General features: G+C 37.9%; 1 protein-coding gene across 3 annotated transcripts in view; it reads right to left on the bottom strand.

The window, feature by feature from the left end:
* The window catches only part of SMARCAD1 (SNF2 related chromatin remodeling ATPase with DExD box 1), a 105,876-nt gene that overhangs the window by 62,043 nt on the left and 22,938 nt on the right, over positions 1-20,895 (bottom strand). For 2 of the 3 annotated variants that reach the window (XM_079764838.1, XM_079764837.1), the window contains exons 3-6: positions 18,528-18,705; positions 14,300-14,468; positions 9,901-9,967; positions 585-685 (exon numbers count right to left, since the gene is read on the bottom strand). In XM_079764838.1, the coding sequence (XP_079620964.1) occupies positions 585-685; positions 9,901-9,967; positions 14,300-14,468; positions 18,528-18,705 (515 nt within the window). The remainder of the gene's footprint in view (positions 1-584; positions 686-9,900; positions 9,968-14,299; positions 14,469-18,527; positions 18,706-20,895) is intronic. The other variant, XM_079764839.1, reaches the window with a different exon arrangement.

Consider the following 20,895-nt stretch of genomic DNA (forward strand, 5'->3'; position numbering starts at 1 on the left):
GGTGGGTAAAGGCAGAGGGTGGGGTGGGAACCAGGTGGAGGGGAGCTATGGGGGGAAAAAAGAGGAACAACTGTAATAATCTGTACAATAAAGATTAAAAAAAAAAAAAAAAGCTGCCACAGAGGCAACAGATCAGTCCCTGCTTCTCTCTTCAGGCCTCTCTCTGGTCCTGATTCACAACCCCCTCAGCAGTCAGTGCTGGGGCACCGTGCCTGCAGCGGAAGCAGTCAAGACTGACTTCCAGTTGGTCGAGCCTCGGTTGTTATTGGTAGTTACGTCCCAGGGTTTTTACATATTAGGATATGTATGTATAACTTTCATGAAAAAAATTTTAAAGTATAAATATATGCCATTAGAATATCCTAAAAATTAATTTTATAACTAAGAGGTGAAAAATTAATACTAGATAAATTAAAAAGAAAAAAACTGTCACAAATGAAATACAAAAACTGATTCTCTGACTTGGTATTGAGAGAGAAAAGAAAGAAGATTCATTCAGGTGGATTTTCAGGTCTGATGTTCATAAACAACATATTCTGTGCTTAACCAGGTAATTTTGATAGTGCAATTCAAATGTAACTTACATGATCCCGTCTCTGCTTTTTTATGGTTTGATTACCATTACATTCATCTTCCTCATTTGTGTCTGAAGAAGAAGATAACTTTCTTTTCCTGGGTCCACCACCTTTTACAACAGAGAAGAACACTCAAAATTTGTACAGATAAGTATAAGAATCATTAATGCAAAACAAAAGCCAAAGTGTTATCATAATGAATACATTTGTAGATTGTCCTCTTGACATCAGGTCCAATGTTGTTTCTTCGACATAAAATGTCTACTCAACAAATATCAACAGAATTGAAGGAAAAGTGAACAGAGACTACAGTCTTTCAAAAGCAGAAATCACTATAATAATGTATTTGTAAACCATCATATTTAATGCTAAAAACATACATCACTAAATTGGCAAGTAATTCTTCACTGCAATATTCGGAGGAAGGGGTTCTCCTCAGTGACTTAGTATTCATCGGTAAGAAAAAGTTGAGTCCCATCAGTGTAGCTTATCTGAATAGCATCAGTGACATCAATAATTGTATACTATGTACCAGGCTTTGTAGAGGACTTTTATACTAGTAAACTGTTGCTTCATTTACCTTCCAAAACAAAGCTACAAACTAGGTAGTATTCTCATTTAACAAATAAGGAGGAACTGAAATATATAGCTCAAACAATTAATGCTCTTAACCTAAAAATAACAGTAAGACAAGAGTCTAACAGTGATGAAAATCTGCATATTCTGCCAAGACTAAAAGAAAACTAGACTCACTGTACATGATTTTAAAAAGCTGTTACTTATTTATTCTTTGTATACATTGACCTTTTGCTTAGTTTTACTTTCAGAGAATAAATGCCTTAGACATACTACTGTGCTAATATGAAAGCATCTGCTATAAGTTCACAAAGGTTTAAGATTTCAATATTAATTATATCAGTACCCTAACTATGCAGTTAGAAATAAAAGCTGTAGAAATATAATATTCAAAATAAATATAAGCTTGACAACTTTTAAGTTGTAAGCCAGAAAATTTCATAATATGGCTGTAATAAAATAATTCAATGCTTAAATTTTCCCCCAATTTATTTCATAAAGTAAATGTGCATTATACATATGCCAACTAACTCCTAGCATCCACTTTAAGAAAGGGGAAGTATAACTACCACCTCAACATCACCCATATATTTGTTGGGGTTAAGTGAACACTATTAGGAATAGTCTAAGTCTGAAAAGAACTTCAAACTAGGTCATTTATGCTGAGTCACCTAGACATGTTTCTTTACTAAAAGAACAAAAACTCTGTTTTGTCAATAAACAATTCTTTAGCCTAGCCCTGCTGGTGTGGCTCATTGGCTGAGGGTTGACCCACAAACCAGGTCAGGGCTCAATTCCTGGTTCAAGGCGCAGGTCCTGGTTGCGAACTCAATTCCCAGTAGGGGTCGTGCAAGAGGCAGCCAATCCATGACCCTCTCTCATCATTTGATATTTCTATTTCTCTCTCCCTCTCCCTTCCTCTCTCTGAAATCTGAAATCAGTAAAAGTATATTTTAAAAAAAGAATTTTTTAGCCTTATATATTTGTCAATACATTTTTTTTTGGGGGGGAGGGGGGTGTTAATACCATAGCACCAAATCTTTACATGTATATAAAATGGCTAAAGGCCAGAATGTGCAATTAAGTGTGGGAGAAAATACAAAACTAAATTTTTTTGTACAAAAGGTTACATAAGAGCAAATAATGCTTAGTTACCTATCTCTAAACCTATCCTATTTCTAATTATTAATTAGAAATTTAATATGCTATACTATATATCAATTTCAAATTATGTTTCATACATTCTTATATTTTATTGGGAGTATCCATCATCAATTTCAAGGGGAAAAATTAGATGTACCTCATACCCCAGATAAAAATAAATTTCATGTAAATTCAATATTTAAAAACAAAAGATGAAACAGAAAAAAAATATGGACAAAAAACACAAATAGGCAGTTCAACAGAAAAACAACAAAAAGAGGCTCAACTTAAATAATAACTTTTGTTCATCCTAAGATTAAAAAGAGTAGTAAATGGACACAGGGCAAATAGTACGAATTGCTGAATTGTAACCTTTCTGGAAGGCAATCTAAAAAAATACATGTCTGAATTTTAGCTCTGTATAGATTTTAGTCCAACATTCCTTTTCCAGGTATTCTTTCCACAGTTCTGATGAAAATGTCTGCTTAGGCATATACACAAAAATGTTACCAAAATGTCTTAATGCCCAAGATAGTAGACAAATTAGGATACACACATATGCCACTATTATAAAAGAGGCAGATATTTAAAGTAACATGGAAAGATGTCTCTAATAAATGAAAATGTTACAAAACAGCAGATATAATAGGATACATAAAAATGTTTTGCCTATTCTCATACATATAGAGAAATGGAAAAAACAGCCAGGGAAACTCCTGACAATATGAATAAATTCATATTGGTACCTTTAAAAAAAAAAAGTAAAAATTTTGGATATTATTTTTTGTAACTTAGTATTCATAAATAAAAATGTTCAGAAAGCAATGTATATAATACATCCTTATTGCTTAATATGCAAGTTGATATTTTCTACAAAATATAAATTTATTGTAAAACTTATGTTCAACATCATGACTTGTGGAACTGTCCAAGATCTCTTACAGTTATTTTAAAAAGGCTTTTGTTGAAAATTGTCCAAATACACCCAAAATAATTTTCCATCTTAATGATTTCATATATTGAAAGTTATCTTATCTTGGCAAGATAAAGCCACCATACCTAAAAAATGCATGGTACTAAAGATGAAGATGACTGATATGACTATCTAATCCTTTCCAAGATGGAAATATGGAAGGAAGTTTACTTAAGAAGCAAGAAAACCCCAATTTCTTCTTTCCATGTAACTTGCCACTTGACTTATATCAATTGGTTGCCTTCCCTAAACTCCCCGACTGGGGATCAAATGAACAACCTAAGTATGTGCCATAACTGGGAATCAAATCAGCAACATTTTGATGATGCTCCATCTAACTGAGCCAACAAAGAAATTCTGGCCCGGCTGGCATGGCTCAGTGGTTGAGCATCGACACCTATGAAGCAGGAGTTCACAGTTCCGATTCCTGGTCAGGGCACATGCCCAGGTTGTGGGCTCGATCCCCAATGTGGGGTGCGCAGGAGGTAGCCGATAAGTGATTCTCTCATCATTGATGATTTTAACTCTTCCTCTCCCTTACTCTCTGAAATCAATAAAAATATATATTTTTTAAAAAAGGGAGGGGGTGAATTAGAGAGCGTAGGAAATAGAGCAGACCAGATGGAAAAGAAGAATTAGTGATCTTGAACTTAGAAATCTAGAAATGACTCAGATGAAGAGAAAGAATTGAGAGTTTTAAAAATATGAAAGAATTCTATAAATACTATCTGCCCTTGCTGGTTTGGCTCAGTGATAGGCCCATGGACTGAAGGGTCCTGGGTTCGATTCCAATCAAGGGCACATACCTTGGTTGCAGGCTCAATCCTGACCATTCATTCAGGAGGCAACCAATATGTGTCTCTCTCACATCAAAGTTTCTCTGTCTCTCCCCATCCCTTCCACTCTATCTAAAATCAATGGAAAAATATCCTCGGTGAGGATTAACAACAACAAAAAAAGAACTATATGATTCCATTAGAGAGAGCAATCTATAATAATAAAAGCATAATATGCTAGTTAGACCAGGCAGCCAAACGACCAGATGACCTTCCAGATGAAGCTGCGGCTGCGAGTGCCGAGGCAAGGCACCGTGGCTGCGAGTGCCGAGCCCCTTGCACAAATTTTTGCATTGGGCCTCTAGTAATAAAATAATAGGTATACCTGAAGAAAAGAAAGAGAACAGAAAGCCTATTTAAACAAATTATGAGAACTTCCCAAACATATAGAATGAGCTGGACCCTCAAATCCAAGAAGAATAACAGAACCCCTATTTACCTCAATGAAAAAAGGCCATTATATTAAAGTTGTCAAAACTTAATGACAAAGAAAGAATTCTCAAGACAGCTAAGGAAGACTGTAACCTATAAAAACAAAACAAACCATTAGTTTATCATTGTTTTTTTTCCCCCAGCAGAAAACTTATAAGCTACAAGTAGAATCAAATATTCAAAATACTGAAAGAGAGTAATCACCATTCAAGAATAATATATCCAGCAAAATTATCCTTTAGATATGAAGAAAAAATAAAGGCTTTCCAAGACAAACAAAAGCTGAGGCCCAGAGGACCTACTTAATAAAAAATGTTGAATCCCTACCTGAAACAAAAAGACAATAGGAAATAAAACTGAAGATGACAGACAAAAGCAGGAAATTGCAACTATTATTCAATATAGGGCATTAAATACTTAAATATAATATAAAAGTTGAAGGAAGTAAAGGCATTAAAAAACACTATAGCTTCTACAATTTGGAAAATAAAGGCACAGCATATAAAGGGATAATTTGCAACAACAAAAACATAAAAGGGGAAGAAAGAAAAGAACTGAATTTACACAGGTTCAGTGTGCAAACAGACTTAAAACAAAAGAATAGAAGAAGATACTCCAAGCAAATGGCATCCAGAGAAGAATGGGTGTAGTGGTACTTATATCAGATAGATTTCAAGATAAAAATGGTAAAAAGAGACAAAAATGAACATTTTACAATCATAAAGGCGAGAAAATACATTAAGAAGACATAACACTTAAGAAAACTGAAAATGCCAAATACGGGGAGATTAAACAACGTGCTACTGAAGAACTACTGGGGCAAAGAAGAAATAAGAGATTAAAATATACATGGAGACAAATGAGAATGACAATACAGCATACCAAAATTTGTGGTATGCAGCAAAAGTAGTACTAAGAGGGAAGTTTATAGCATTACAGGCTTAGCTCAAGAAACAAGAAACATCCCAAATAATCTAATGTGAACTTAAAGAATTTGAAAAAGAACAAATGAAGCCCAAAGTTAGTAGACATAAATACTAAAAATCAGAGCAGAATTAAATGAAATAAAGAACAAAAAGACAATAGAAAAAATTTAATACACCAAATAGCTGGTTCTTTGAAAAGATGAATAAAATCGCCAAACCTTGTGTAGACTCACTAAGAAAAGATAAAAATCTCAAACAACATCAGAAATGAAAGTTACAACGCACACCACAGAAATATACAAGATTACTAGGCTATTATTAAAGGCTATTTGTCACCAAATTCAATAACCTAGAGAAATGGACAAACAACCTTCCTAGATTGAACCATGAAGAACTGGAAAACCTAATTAGACTGATCAACAGTAAGGAAATTTAAACAGTCATCATAAACGTCCCAAAAGCCTGGTGGGTGTGGCTCAGTGGTTGAGCATCAACCTATGAACCAGGAGGTCACGAACCCGGTTGGGTCACATGCCCAAGTTGTAGGCTCAATCCCCGATGAGGGGTATGCAGGAGGCAGCCAATCGATGATTCACATAATTGATGTTTCTGTCTCTCTCTTCCCCCTCCCTTCCTCTCTGAAATCAATAAAAATATTTTTTTAAAACACACAAAAAATACCCCCAAAAATTCCGCTCAAAAACCAAGTCAAGGACAAGATAGCTTCCCTAGTGTGAATTCTACCATTCAAATAATTCTACCATTCAAATAAGATGTAATACCTATTCTTCTAAAACTCCCAAAAAGTTAAAGAGGGAATATTTCCTAACTCATTTTATGAGACCAACATTACCCTGATACCAAGACCTGGCAGGAACAACACCCATACAAAAAATATCGCTAATGAACATAGATGCAAAAATCATAAACAGTACTAGCAAACTGAATACAGTAAGGTATTAAAAAGATAATACATCACAATCAAATGGGTTCTTTCCACAAGGATGGTTCAACATGTGCAAAATCAATGTGATACACTACATTAACAAAAAAATCATATAATCATTATTAATAGATGCAGAGTAAGTGTTTGATAAGACATGACATCCATTTATGATTAAAACACTCAATAAAATGAGTATAGAAGGAAAGTACCTCAATATAATAAAGACTTCTAGACAAACCCTCAGATAACAGCACACTCAATGGTGAAAAACTGGAAGTTTTTCCTCTAAGATTAGGAACAAGACAAGGTTGCCCATTCTCGCCACCGTTACTCAACTTGGTACTGGGAGTCCTAGTCAGAGCAATCAGGAAAGAGAAATAAAAAAAGGGCATCAAACTGGAAATGAAGAAGTAGACTCACGTTTTGCAGATGACATAATATAGAAAACCTGAAAGACTCCACCAAAAGACTTAGAAACAATAAATAAATACAGTAAAATTGCAGGATGCAAAATCAATGCATAAAAATCTGCTGCATTCCACCCTGGCTAATGTGGCTGTTTGTTGGAGTGTCATCCCATACATCAAAATCAAAAGATGGTGGGTTTGATTTCCTGGTCAGGGCACATACCAGAGTTGCGGGTTTGATCCCCAGTTGGAGCACATGTGGGAGGCAGCCAACTGATGTTTCTTCTCTCTCCCCCCCTCTCCCTCCCCTCCCCTCCCCTCCTTCACTCACTCTGGAATCAATAAAAAAATTTTTTTTCTAAATTAAAACGAATTTTAAATCTGCTGTGTTCCTATGTGCTAACAGTGAAATTTCAGAAAAACAAAGAAAGAAAACAATCTCATTTGTAATTGCAACAAAAAGGCTAATATACCTCGTAATAAACTTAACAGAGGAAGTGAAGGACCTATACACTGAAAACTACAAGATAGTGTTAAAAGAAATTTAAAAAAAAAGAAGGAAAGATATTCCATGTTCATGGATTGAAAAAAATCAACATAGTTAAAATGGCCTTATTGCCTAAAGAAATATGCAGATTTAATGCAATCCCCATCAAAATCCCAAAGGCATTTTTCAAAGAAATAGAACAAAACAACCAGCAAATTTGTAAGGAACCATACAAGACCCCAAACAAAGCAATCCTGCGGGGGGGGGGGGGGGGGGGGGGGGGGAACAAAGCCGGAGGTATCACACTTCCTTGATTTCAAATTATACTACAAAACAGTAAGATATTGACAGAAAAATAGACACACACCAATGGAACATGATTGAGAGCATGAGCAACTGATTTTTTACAAAGGTGCCAAAAACATACCATGGAAAAAGGAAACCCCTTCAATAAATAGCATTGGGAAAACTGAAAAGCCACATGCAAAAGAATTAAACTAGATTTCTATCTGACACCATTCACAAAAATATCTGAAAAAAAGCATAGGTACATAAATACTAAACTTAATGGATCTTCATCTCAGAGGTTTTTATGAACGTGACCTCAAAGGCAAAAGAAATGAAAGCAAAAATAAATGAATGGATTGTGTTGAATTAAAAAACCGCAATTCAAAAACCGCACAGTATGAGAAACTGTTAACAACAACAAAAAAGGCAATCAATGAATGGGAGAAGATATTCCCAAATGACACCTTCAATAAGGGGCTAATATCCAAAAATATAAAAAACTCATATAACTCAACAACAAAAAAACAAACAATCCAATTAAAAAATGGACAGAGGTGCTGGACAGACACTTTTCCCAGAAGACATACAATAGCCAACAGATATACTATGTAAAGATGCGCAAATTCACTAGTTATAAGGGAAATGCACATCAAAACCACAATGAGTTAATACCTCATACCTGTTAAAATAGCTATTATCAACATGACAAGAAATAACAGGTGTTAGAGAGGATGTAAAAGAACTTTCATATATTGTTGGTGGGAATGTAAATTGGTATTGCCACTATGAAAAACATTATTAAAGTTTCTCAAAAAAAAAAAATAGAGCTACTATATGACCCAGCAATCCCTCTTCTGGTAATCTACCTGTAAACTTTGAAAACATTTATTTGTAAAGACATATGTACCACTATGTTAACTGTAGCATTATTCACAGTGGCCAAGACATGGAAACAACCTGACTGTCATTGCTTGATATGGTACATATAATACAGTGGACTACTACTACTCAGCCATAAAAAGGATTGGATACTGCCATTTGTGACAACATGAATGGATCTTGAGAGTATCATGCTAAGTAAAATAAGTCAGTGAAAAAGGACAAGAACCATATAATTTTACTTACATGTGGAATATAAAGAAGAAAGTAACAAATGGACAAACAAAACAAACTCATAGACACAGACAACAGTATGGTCGTTACCAGAGGGTAGAGGGGGTCAATATATGGTGATCAAAGGAGACAAGATTTTGGGTGGTAAGCAGTATACAGAATTGTACAGGTCCTATATAATGTTCCCTAATAAATTTAAAAATTGTTCCCTAATAAATTTTAAATGTAAACCAGTACTATAATTACATTCATAACCTAGTGTGTGTGTGTGTTGTATAATAGTATGTATAAGCAATGTAAAAGTTGAAAATTAAAAATAAATAAATAAAAGTTGAAAATTATACAAAGCAAATTGGTTAATGGAGTGGTTAATGGAGTATGGGTTTGCTTTCCTTCCTTAAATACTTTTTTGGTAGTAAGATTACAAGTTATTTTTACCTGTTTGGTATGTACAAGTTTAAAAAAATCAAGATGGCATTTACTTAAACAAGTGCTTTTATATTGCAAACTCCTTTAAATGCATTTACTTTGTATCCCAAGACTGGAACTTAGCATAAGTGTTTACTAAATGAAGGAATGATGATTTCCAGCTAGGACTTTCCACAAGACATTATGTTCCTACCGACTCAGATTTGTAGACCTGTAAATAAAACCACAATGCAATTAGAAAGGATACTTAAGAAAAAAATATATACCTTCCAAAACTTCATTGTTATGAAATCTGATCTGTAGAAAACAAGCAAAATTACCACGGGAAAGCTGCCCCTCCCTTTTTTGGCGGGGAGAAGGGGAGAGAATCAATCGAGAAAACTGGGTTCCGAAATAGCTATATGAACTCAGATAAGTCACTTAACCTTAAGATTCAGTTTCTTCATCTAAAAATGCTGAAGTTATTAATATCTCATAAGTATCCTATAAGAATTCATGTAGGAACTTGGTAAATTACAGAGCAACTAGAGGCACGATGCACAAAATTCATGAAAGGGTAGACATTCGCAGCCCTGCCTGCCTCAGCCCTCGCAACCCCAGTCGCCTCGGCTGCTGCCCCGCAGCCCTGGCTTCATCCAGAAGGTCGTCAGGATGGTCAAAATGCCGTTCTGTCGATTTGCATATTACGCTTTTATTATTATAGATATCAAAAATTAAGAGATATTCTTATGTAATAAATCAATATAGTTTGAAACTAAATCAGGCATACCTGCATCACCAAACATCAGCAAGGCAGCAGCAATTGCTCCATCCATTGTGCTGGTTGATTCAATCAACTAACAGAACGAGAAAATATTAATATTTTAAAAAGAGCACTAAGAATTGTTTCATTTATCAAAATATTAAAGAACAAATATATTAAGTATATATAAAGTTGGGAAATATGTATGTCATAATTTTAAATTCATTAAATCCTATGATAAAAATTTTCAGGCAACCTGGTTTATTGAAAAGTCTGAACTTATCTAAGCATGTCTTAAAATGTATCAAGTTCACTCATCACTGCAAAGGAAAAATTAAAACATAGTCATATATGTACAGCATATTCAAGATTTTTGTTATTTTAATTATAAAATTGTACATTGGAGCCTTAAAAACTATTTACATTTCCAGGCCCTGAGGAGGGTGCAGGGAAAGAAAGGATAAGAGAAAGTAGGAAGAGAGAGAGACCAACAGACATTTATATTATTCCCTTTTAACTGACATTTAGCAGTGGACACTTACATATTTTAATTGTGCAGTCATTTTTTTAAAATCTAATACTTCCTAGATGAGTGGGATAAAGGACTCTTGATTTTTACTCTACCTCTGAATTGGTTAAATTTGTTCAAGAACATATTCATATATTACTTATGTAATTAACATCTTCAATATATTTTCACACTGTTCTGTAACATTTTACATCTCAGGAGAAACTGAATAGTCCATAATTTTATCTTACTAAAGTTTCCTATACTTCCAATGAGTTGTTTTTAAAAGATCTTACTTTTGCCTCAGCTGGGTGGCTCGGTTGGTTGGAGCATTATCCTGTACACTAAAAAGTTTGCAGGTTCAATTCCCAATCAGGGCACATACCTTGGTTTCGGGTTCGATCCCCAGTGGGGGTGAGTATGGGAGGCAACTGATTGATATTTCTCTCTCTCTCCCTCAAATCAATGTACATATCCTCAAGTAAGGATTAAAAAAATTTTTTTAGCCCAGCCAGCATGGCTCAGTGGTTGAGCATCGACCTATAACCAGGCCACAGTTCGCTTTCCAGTCCGGGCATATGTCGGTGTTGTGGGCTCGATCCTCAGTGTGGGGTGTGCAAGAGGCAGTTGATCAATGATTCTCTCTAATGATTAATGTTTCTATCTCTCTCTGCCTCTCCCTTCCTCTTTGAAATCAATAAAAATATATATTTTTAGAAGCATGAACAGACTGTTGAACCTCAGAGGAAAGGAAGGGGAGGGTGGGTGGGAAGAGATCAACTAATGAACTTGTATGTATATATGCATAACCCGTGGACACAGAGAAGGAGGTAGTGAGGGCCTGGGGTGAGGGGGAGAATGGGAGCGGGCTGGAAGAGGTTGATGGGGGAAAAAGAAGGACCTATGTAATACTTTCAACAATAAAGATCTTAAAAATAAATTTTACTTTTTAAAATAAGCTATATTTTGTATTAAATTAAAAAGTCTCAAATCAAAGGAGAATGCTGTCTTCTATACTAGTTTTCTAATGTTGGATCCTTACATATCCTGTAAGTCCCTCTTCCTTTTCAAAATATCCAAAGCATATGCTTTACAAATCTGCAACTAGATTTATATTTTATAACTTTAATTCCTTTATAAGGGTCTAAAAACCTTTGCAAAGTAATTTATAAATGCCACCTTTAAATCTCTTGAAATGACAGAGATCACTTGAAATTACCTTGAGAGAGTACTCTGCTATGGAGGGAGTGATATACTAAATTCCAAAAATTTCTAATTAATGAAATATACAAATAAATTCTGTGTATCAAGCCTATTTTCCCATTAAAATTATAAAATAAAAGGGGGAGGGGGGAGATAAAAGATCAACCAAAAGACTTGCATGCATGTATACTGGTATAAACACAACCAATGGACATGAGCAATGGGGGAGGAGGGAACAAAACAATAGGGGGGTGACGTCCTGTGCTGGGAGGCAGAAGTAAGCTGGGAGAGGTCAATGGGGAAAAAAGAGATATGTTAATTCTTTCAACAATAAAGAATTTAAAAAATTATAAAATAAGAGATAAGTCCTTGTATAGGAAAAACAATCCCCTTGAACCACATAAAAATTTGGCAACAAGCTACAAAGTATTGTTAAACTGAGATTTGTTTCTTTTAGAAACTCTCTCCAACACTGTAAGTAGCCCCTGTATCTACTACTGGCTACATTTCTTTTCTTCTTATGCTGGGGTGGGGGGGGGAGGGGGGGAGGGGGGAGAGAGGGAGAGGGGATCACACCAGGAAGCAAATAATACTTCTAGCAGGAAAAAAAGTACATTCAAGATAGATAACAGTAAAGTTTCCTTTATCTAACACTAAGAAGGTATCAAAATGATTATTGGGGCAGGGGGGGAAAGGGGGGAGAGATTCATGTTAAAAATAACAGGGAATAGAATAACTTAATCTATACTTCAGAGTTCAAACTAGCAGGCCCAGAATACCTTCAGTTCAGACTTGTTTAGTTTGTCCTGAATGGTATTTTGTTTTTCTTTACTATAAAAAGGAATGATGTCCTGATAAACATGGATGAACTTCAAAACCTTATACTAAGTGAAGACATCCTACATAATAAAAGGGTAACAGCATCCTACATAATAAAAGGGTAATATGCAAATTAACCATCATCCTACATAATAAAAGGGTAATATGCAAATTAACAGCATCCTACATAATAAAAGGGTAATATGCAAATTAACCATCACTCCGATACACCCACGATTGGGCCGGCGGGAGACGCGGGGGGCGGGACTCAGGGTGGCCGGGATAGCTGATTGGGCCAGCGGGAGAAGCGGGGAGTCCCCGTTCCTGCCCGTGCCCGTGCCTCCCACCAGCCTAATGGGCCGCCGCGCCACTGAGCGAGGACCGAATGGGGCCGGCGGGACGCTGAACTCGCGTCACCAGCCAGCGGCGGCGCGAGCTCAGCGTCTGCGCCATGGCTGTGCTGCGGCACAGAAGGGGCCTATGGGGCAGCGAGCCCATGTCCCCGCCCCGGCCGGCCATGTGGCGGGAGTGAACGGGCCTGTGGGGCCCAGAGCTCAGCATCCATGCGGCAGGGGAAGAACCAGAAAAATGGATCTTTCCAGTTCCTGATGCTGACAGCCCTATGGGTGCCGGGGTCCTCCACCTGCAGCCCCCAGTCACAGCCCATCAGCCCCAGTCACAGACTGGAAGCCCCCTGCCAGCAGTCCAGACGGGACCGGTGTGGCGCCGTGGTGGTGGGTGTCAGCGGGCATGCTACAGACATCAAATCACTGCCACCGAGGCCACCCCACACACACACTCACAAGTAGTATGGTCCAAGGGGGTGACTCCTAAGGCAAGGCTCCCATGGCAGCTGATGCTCACCATGCCAGGTGAGGAAGCCAGACCTGAAAGCCCAAGCCCCCGAGTACCCGAACTGCAGGGCGTCGTGGGCCAGGGCCTTGAGGAGGCCCCAGGACAAGCATCTTCCCAGAGGCTGTGCAGAAGGAGGGGAGGAACCTCTGGCTAGAGGCCAGGGTGAGGAATGCTGGCGTCTTTGCAGGCCAAGACAGGGCTGAGGGACACCCCCCCCCCCCCCCCGCGCACGAATTTTGTGCACCAGGCCTCTAGTGTACTATATAAATTTTTAAAATTCAAATTCTTTATTGTTTAAAGTTTTACATAAGTCTCCTTTTTCCCCCCTTGACCTCTCCCTGATGACTCCCACCTCCCAGCACAGCCCCTGACGTCACCTACTATCTGTGTCCATTGGTTATGCTCATATGCATGCATACAAGTCCTTTGGTTGATCTCTTACCCACTAAACCCCTGCCTTCCCTCATGGATTGGACAGTCTCTTTGATGCTTCTATGTCTTTGGTTCTATTTTCATCAGTTTATGTTGCTCATTATATTTCACAAATGAGTCAGATCATGCAATATTTATCTTTCTCTGACTGGCTTATTTCACTTAGCATAATGCTCTCCAGTTCCATCCATGCTGTTGCAAATGGTAAGAATTCCTTCTTTTTTATAGCAGCATAAGCATGTACTATATTGTATGCCAGCAACCCCTTGTCTTTATGTGGGTGGGGGGAAGCCTCCTGACATTTGTGCGCTTCTCTGGAAGATTAGGAGGGGAGGGTGTTCCCATTCAAGCACACAAGAACTCACAACTATGTATGAGAGATACTGAGGAAAACTCATTATATTATCTACAGGTGAATGACCTCACCTATTGTTAACTCTTTCAAGTAAATCCCTGACATTTTCCTTAATTATTACATAGAATAAAAGTTCATAATTATCTTAAAACAGAAAGTATCTTTAGAAAAATGACTAAATACAGCACTAGATACAGGAGAGATATTAAACATCATTACAGCTACAATAAACAGTTACTAAAAAAGGGTATAACCTTAAGTAAATCATTGTCATTTCTTTGTGGGAAGAGTTCCTTCAAGGTCTGAAGTTTAGCATCTTTAAGGTCTTCCAATTCCGAAAGGTCTTCCAGTTCTGAAATATCATTATTTCTACCTGTCATGGCAGGAAGGCCTTGGGAATCTTCATCTTCAGATGGCTCAGAACTAAAATTATTTTCAGAGAAAAACAATTTAATGTATTGTTAATGGTATTGCATTATAATTGTATACACATGTATATATCAAATACAGCACATCTGCAGTTTTTTAAAATATTAAATGAAATCTACATCTGTTAATGATTAAACACATTAATTAAACACATCGTTTTTCATTTCAAAATGTTTATGTATATAAATCTACATTCCCAAAATATGCATATTCCAAAAATGTTTCAGATTATCCAGGCTGGGATGAAAAAGAACAAAACAAAATAGCAATTTATTTTTTTAAGACACACACATATTCATTGCATGCCCACTTCTCTTTCCTACGTTTTTCACCTATATTCTGCATATTAGATGAGTATTGTCATGTTGTTCCTGAGAAATTATGAAGACTACATGAATAGGAAGAAAAAATCATTTTCATGGCCTATGTGACTAGAATCCCAGTGTTAAAATCGGAATGGCCCCATCAATATCGGAATCTCTGCCTGGAACAAAATATTTCTTTAGCAGACAGGGAGCATTTACTCCATATGAGGCTTTATTCTACAACAACTAACTTTAATCATGTTTCATTTCAGCTTATATGTTTAGCCCATATAAAAGACATTAGGGGCCAAATTTTACTCATCTATCTCCCAAACAAAAAATTTCCATTTGAAATTTCAGTTTTCTACTATGGTAGGCATTCTAGAGATCAGAGAGTGCAAATTTTGCTGTGCAGCTAGTTTTATTTTTTGACAGCTCTCTTGGACATATATCCGGAATCTGTAGTTTACTAACTTCTCTATTCCTATTCATGTTATATCAGTTGTACCTATTAGGGCACTGACAGGAACATGTATTTTAAGCTTCTTAGGTTGACTTCTTGAACTTTGCTCTGAGAAACTGCAATCAATCTCTTCCTTTGTCACTAGGCCTGTCCTTCAGTATTTGAAGACAATTACATGTGTCTCCCTTTCTATTTCACCCAGACTTCTCATTCCTAATGTACTCAACTCTGAATTCTCCCTCTGCCTTACTATGTTCATGCTTCCTATCTGATTGTCTCCTAGTCCTTGGAAAAAAATACAAGTATTCAGGTTGGAATCCTTTTACAATTCCTGCTATGGACGACCCCTTTCAAAAGCCTTGCTCTTCTGCATGACAACCTAAAACTAGTGAGCAAGCTCATGACCATTCAGTGGCACAAACTCATGGGTTTCTTGATGTAGTAAATATTCATGCTGATGACAAATCTGAACATGCCTTGAATTTAATGTCCAGTTCACAACAAATGGTACAGAAATAAATTCAATACCATCATGAGGAAATAATCAGAAAAATCTTTTGTCTCTAAGAAAAGACGATCTCCTCAATAAGTTGAAACCCTTAAAAAAGAGAAGAGGAGGGGAGTAGACTGTTTGTCAAGAAGAGAGAGTTAAAAGACATAACATCCAAATGCAGTGGATGTTCCTGGTTAGGATCCTGGTATGAAAAACCAGCTACAAAACACAACAGGGGAGGGTAGTTGGGGGCCATCAGGCCAGCAGGGGAAGGCAATTGGGGGCCATCAGGCCAGCAGGAGAGGGCAGATGAGGGCCATCAGGCTGGCAGGGGAGCGGTTAGGCAGCAATCAGGGAATGATAGAGAATTATTCATTGATAGCAGTATTGATTTTATGGGAGGAGGGGGATGTATAAGCAAGGATCAAAGGGAGCAATGTTGGGATGTCTATAATTTACTTTAACAGAGGGTGTCACCAAAAAATGTATACACACACTTTGAATAATTATAAAGACAGTGATTATTAAAATACATTTCATTTTCAAAATTGAGCTATCAGCTGTTAAAGTGTGCATACATTTTGGCAGGACACCAAATAATAATAAAATCGTAAGAATAATTATCAGCCCTAACCAGTTTGGCTCAATGGATAGAGAGTCGGCCTGCGGACTGAAGGGTCCCAGGTTCAATTCTGGTCAAGGGCATGTACCTTGGTTGTGGGCACATCCCCAGTAGGGGGTGTCCAGGAGGCAGCTGATAGATGTTTCTCTCTCATCGATGTTTCCAACTCTCTATCCCTCACCCTTCCTCTCTGTGAAAAATCAATAAAATATATTTTTTTAAAAAAAGAATAATTATCAGCGATTTTGAACAAGTTTGCCACAAGAATTTTTAAAACATTTAATACCTGACTATTTAGTCAGCGGCACTGACCTCTTTTCACTTGGGCTGTCAAATATAAAAATAGCTGTCCAGTGTGAATAAATGAAAATTATACCTCATTTTTTTTTGGTCAGATGGGCAAAAAATCAAATATATTTTTGTGTGTGTTGCAGAATTTTAGTAATTAGTTTATGGTGTGCCATGAGACTAAAAAGGTTGAAAATCACTGATAATAGATGCAACTAAGAGAAAAAATTTTAATTGTTAAATCTAAATCCAAGAGATCTGTTTTCCAGCTATACTATTGTGCCTTGGTGATTTCATCTAATCATATGGCTTTAAATATAAAATCTATATGCTGGAAGGAGACTTGACTTGGGGTGGTGAACACACTATACAACAGGGCACAGGTTATACAATTTTGGGGAATTGTGCACCTGGACCTGTATAATTTTAATAACCACTGTCCCCCCGTTAAAGTCAACAACAAGTAAAAAGAAAATCTATACTGACAACTTATAAAATTAGGTATGTAATCTAGATCTTTCCCCAGAATTCAAATGTCACTCACATTCAATTGCCTACTTGCTATCTCCACTTACATGACTAAGATCCTTCTCAATCACAGCATATTCAAGACAGTCTTCTTATCTCAGTTAATTGTTAATTCCATTCTTCTAGTTGCTAAGACCAAAAATCTTCTGGTCATACTTTACTCCTTTCTCTCCCACCCCACGTGAAATCCATCAAGAAATCCTCTCTGTACTACCTTCAAAGTATATGCAGAATCTCACCACTTTTCATCATTTCCACAAGTAGTAGCCTGATCTAAATCTCCATCATTTCTTGTCTGGGTTATTAAAACAATATTCATGATTCTACTACTCCCCTACAGCCTCAAAGCCCTGCCAAACATTGAAGTCAGACAATTTTACTCCTCTGTTCTATTAGCTTCCCATCTCATCCAGAATAAAAGAGAAATAGCCTATGGGCTTACCATGATTAAGCACCTCCTTTACCCCTTGTGACTATAGGACCTTTACTCTGCATCATTTGCTCCCCCTCCCCATTTTCCTCAAAAAATGCCAGGCGTAAAACCATTTTAGGATCATTGAACAGGAAAATTCCCAATGTCTGGAATACATCCTCCACCCCCCTTTCCATATGGTTCACTTTCTTTTCCCCTTTAGGTCTTTGCCCAATTATCGTCTTCTCAATGAAGCCTTTTTACTAGCTGTGCTCTTAAGAAACCATGCACCTAACCCTGGCCCTGAACTGCATATTTCCTTTCCCCTTTACCCCACAATATCTATTTGACATTTTTTTATGTTTATTATCTTTCTCATGACTACAATAGAAACCTTTTGTTTCCCCAGAAAATGTGCCCAAGAAATGTTAAATGATTTGACTCTGGGACTTAAGAATAAATCACAAAGCAGTTATAAATGAACAAAGGTATTTGTTAAAATAATTTTTCTATCTATGGAAAATCTATACATATACAAAAGCCTAACATGCAAATTGTCCACACGGGAGTTCAAACGGGAGACCAATTGCTTGCTATGATGTGTGCTGACCACCAGGGGTGGCACGGAACGAAGGAAGGCCCCAGCCAGCAGCCGGAAGGCCCTCATTGGCCCTGACTGCCAGCCTGGCCTAGGGACCCTACCCATGAATGAATTTCATGCACTGGGCATCTAGTTAAAAATAATTAACTATTTGCTCTCAATAACTTACTGAAAATCACCATTACCCAGAAACACACAACCTCTGTACATTTCTAAGTTAGCAAAAAATAACCAAGATATAGTAGGTAAAGGCAAAAAAAACAGAAAATATTTGTAATTAAGTAAACTTTTCTCAAAAAACTCTTACAATGCAAATATAATGAACCTATTTAGCTGCTTACACTATAATCACTGTGTCTTTGTTGAATTTTGTCTCTTGAACTGTATTGGAGCAGTTTGGAGAAACAATATCTTCACTATCAGAAGACAAATCAATATACTGTATTCCTCCTTGATTCTTCAAATATGATATACTTGGTTTTCTTTCATTTACTGTAGTTTCTGGAACACTAGAATCTTCTGGGGGGAGGAAGAAAAGGAGAAAGACATTTTGAGCAACTTGAAAATAAAGCAAATTTTTTATAATTAGAATCGTGAGCTAAATATCTTTAACTTCATTCACTGTTCCCATTGTAAAACCAATGGGAAAAAATTACTAACCAGAGCTGGTGTTAAATGATTTTCCATTTCATAGGTTATTCACTAGCATGACCCTGGTGAAAACTGCAAAACTGAAGTTTGTGATCTATATTCCAATCCTTTTCTCTATGCTTTTATTTCCTAGTTCAGGTCTTATCTAAGAAAACTTGGGACACTAGAGCCTAAAAGACTTACTTAATCCTTTAAGTCTCAGTGTCCTCACCTGTAAAATAAAGATGCTTAATAATCACACAAAATCAGATATTAAGCATTTAGTCCAGTATTGGCACAGAGCCAGTATCCAATAATCATCTTATGTCATGTGGGTATTATGGGCTAAATTATATTCCCTCCAAAATTCATGTTTAAATTTCAAACCACTGTACTTCAGAATGCAATGTATTTGTGATAGGGCCTTCAAAGAGGTGACTGGATTAAAATTAGGCCTTGAGGGTGGAGTCCTAATCCAACATGACTGATATCCTCATTAAGAGACAGAACTAAAGAAATGCTTGGCCTAGACTGCATGACTCAGTGGTTGAGGGCCGACCTATGAATCAGGAGGTCACGGTTCAATTCCTGGTCAGGGCATATGCCTGGGTTACAGGCTCGATCTCCAGTGTGGGTCTTACAGGAGGTAGCTGATCTCCAGTGCTTCTCTCATCAGTGATGTTTTTCTCTCTCTCCCTCTCCCTTCGTGACTGAAATCAATAAAAATATATATTTTTTAAAAATGCTTGCATGGAGGACACAGCAAGAAGGTGGCCATCTGCAAGCCAAGGAGAAAGGCCTTAAAAGAAGCCAAATCTGCCAACACTTTGATCTTGGGCTTCTGGCCTCCAGATCTGTGGGAAAATGTCTACTGTTTCAGCCACCCAGCCTGTGATACTTTGTTACGGCAGCCCGTACAAACGAAAAAATGTGGCATCATCTGTCTGTCCAAAACAGGTGAATATTCTACTGAGTTTTCCTCTAAGGACAGAGTTCCAAAATTATTCTCCCTTCTCCCAGCAAAACCTCCATTCTCCCTTATATGTTCGAGGAGGAAGATATCAGATTTAAGGAATTCACATTAAAGTAAAAGTAGTCAGTTTCTTGGTCTAGTAATATTTATATAATAAAGAGCCAGGGTCATAACGACCGTTACCACAGAAGGCTTGACCAGACTGGAAGTCAGTGCTGGGTTGCTGTGGTGACTCAGCATTGACTGGGGCTGCTGCCGACACCCCGACCCAGCACTGACTGCCTAGAGGTCTGTGGATCAGGTCTGGAGAGCCTGCAGAGAGAGGCAGGGTATGATCCATAGCCTCTGTGGCAGCCATTCATCAAAACTTGCCTCTCTTTCTCTCAAGGCCTGGCCAACAGCTGCGCCTCCATTTCTCTCCAGGCCTCCACTGGGGCTGCTGATCAGGCCCCGCTGATAGGCCCAGAGACACTGACTGGCATAGAAATTAACCAATCAGAACCAAATCAGGGTGAATGTAAGGAGCCAATGGCTGCCTAGGAGGCAGAGTTCTTGACACTGACTGGCATAGAAACTGACCAATCAAAACCAAATCTGGGTCAACTGTGAAGAGCCAATGGCTGCCTAGGAGGCAGAGCTTTTGACGCTGACTGGCATAGAAACTGACCAATCAGAACCAAATCTGGGTCAACTGTGAAGAGCCAATGGCTGCCTAGGAGGCAGAGCTTTTGATGCTGACTGGCATAGAAACCAACCAATCAGAACCAAATTGGCCAGCACAGGAGGGCAATTGGGGGTGAGATCAGGCCGGCAGGGGAGGGCAGTTAGGGGTGATCAGACAGGCAGAGGCAGTTGGGGGTGAGATCAGGCCAGCAGGGGAGAGCAGTAGGGGGCACGATCAGGCCGACAGGGGAGGGCAGTTAGGGGAGATCAGGCAGGCAGGCAAAGCAGTTCAGGGCGCTCAGGCAGGAAAGCCGAGGGGTTAGGGGCAATCAGGCAGGCATGCAGGTGAGTGGTTAGGAGCCAGCGGTCCCAGATTGTGAGAGGGGTGTCTGACCGCTGGTTTAGGCCAAATCCCTGTTGTCGGACATCCTCCAAGAGGTCCT

The sequence above is a fragment of the Cnephaeus nilssonii genome (genome assembly GCF_951640355.1).
Source record: "Cnephaeus nilssonii genome assembly, chromosome: 1".
Lineage (NCBI taxonomy): Eukaryota > Metazoa > Chordata > Mammalia > Chiroptera > Vespertilionidae > Cnephaeus > Cnephaeus nilssonii.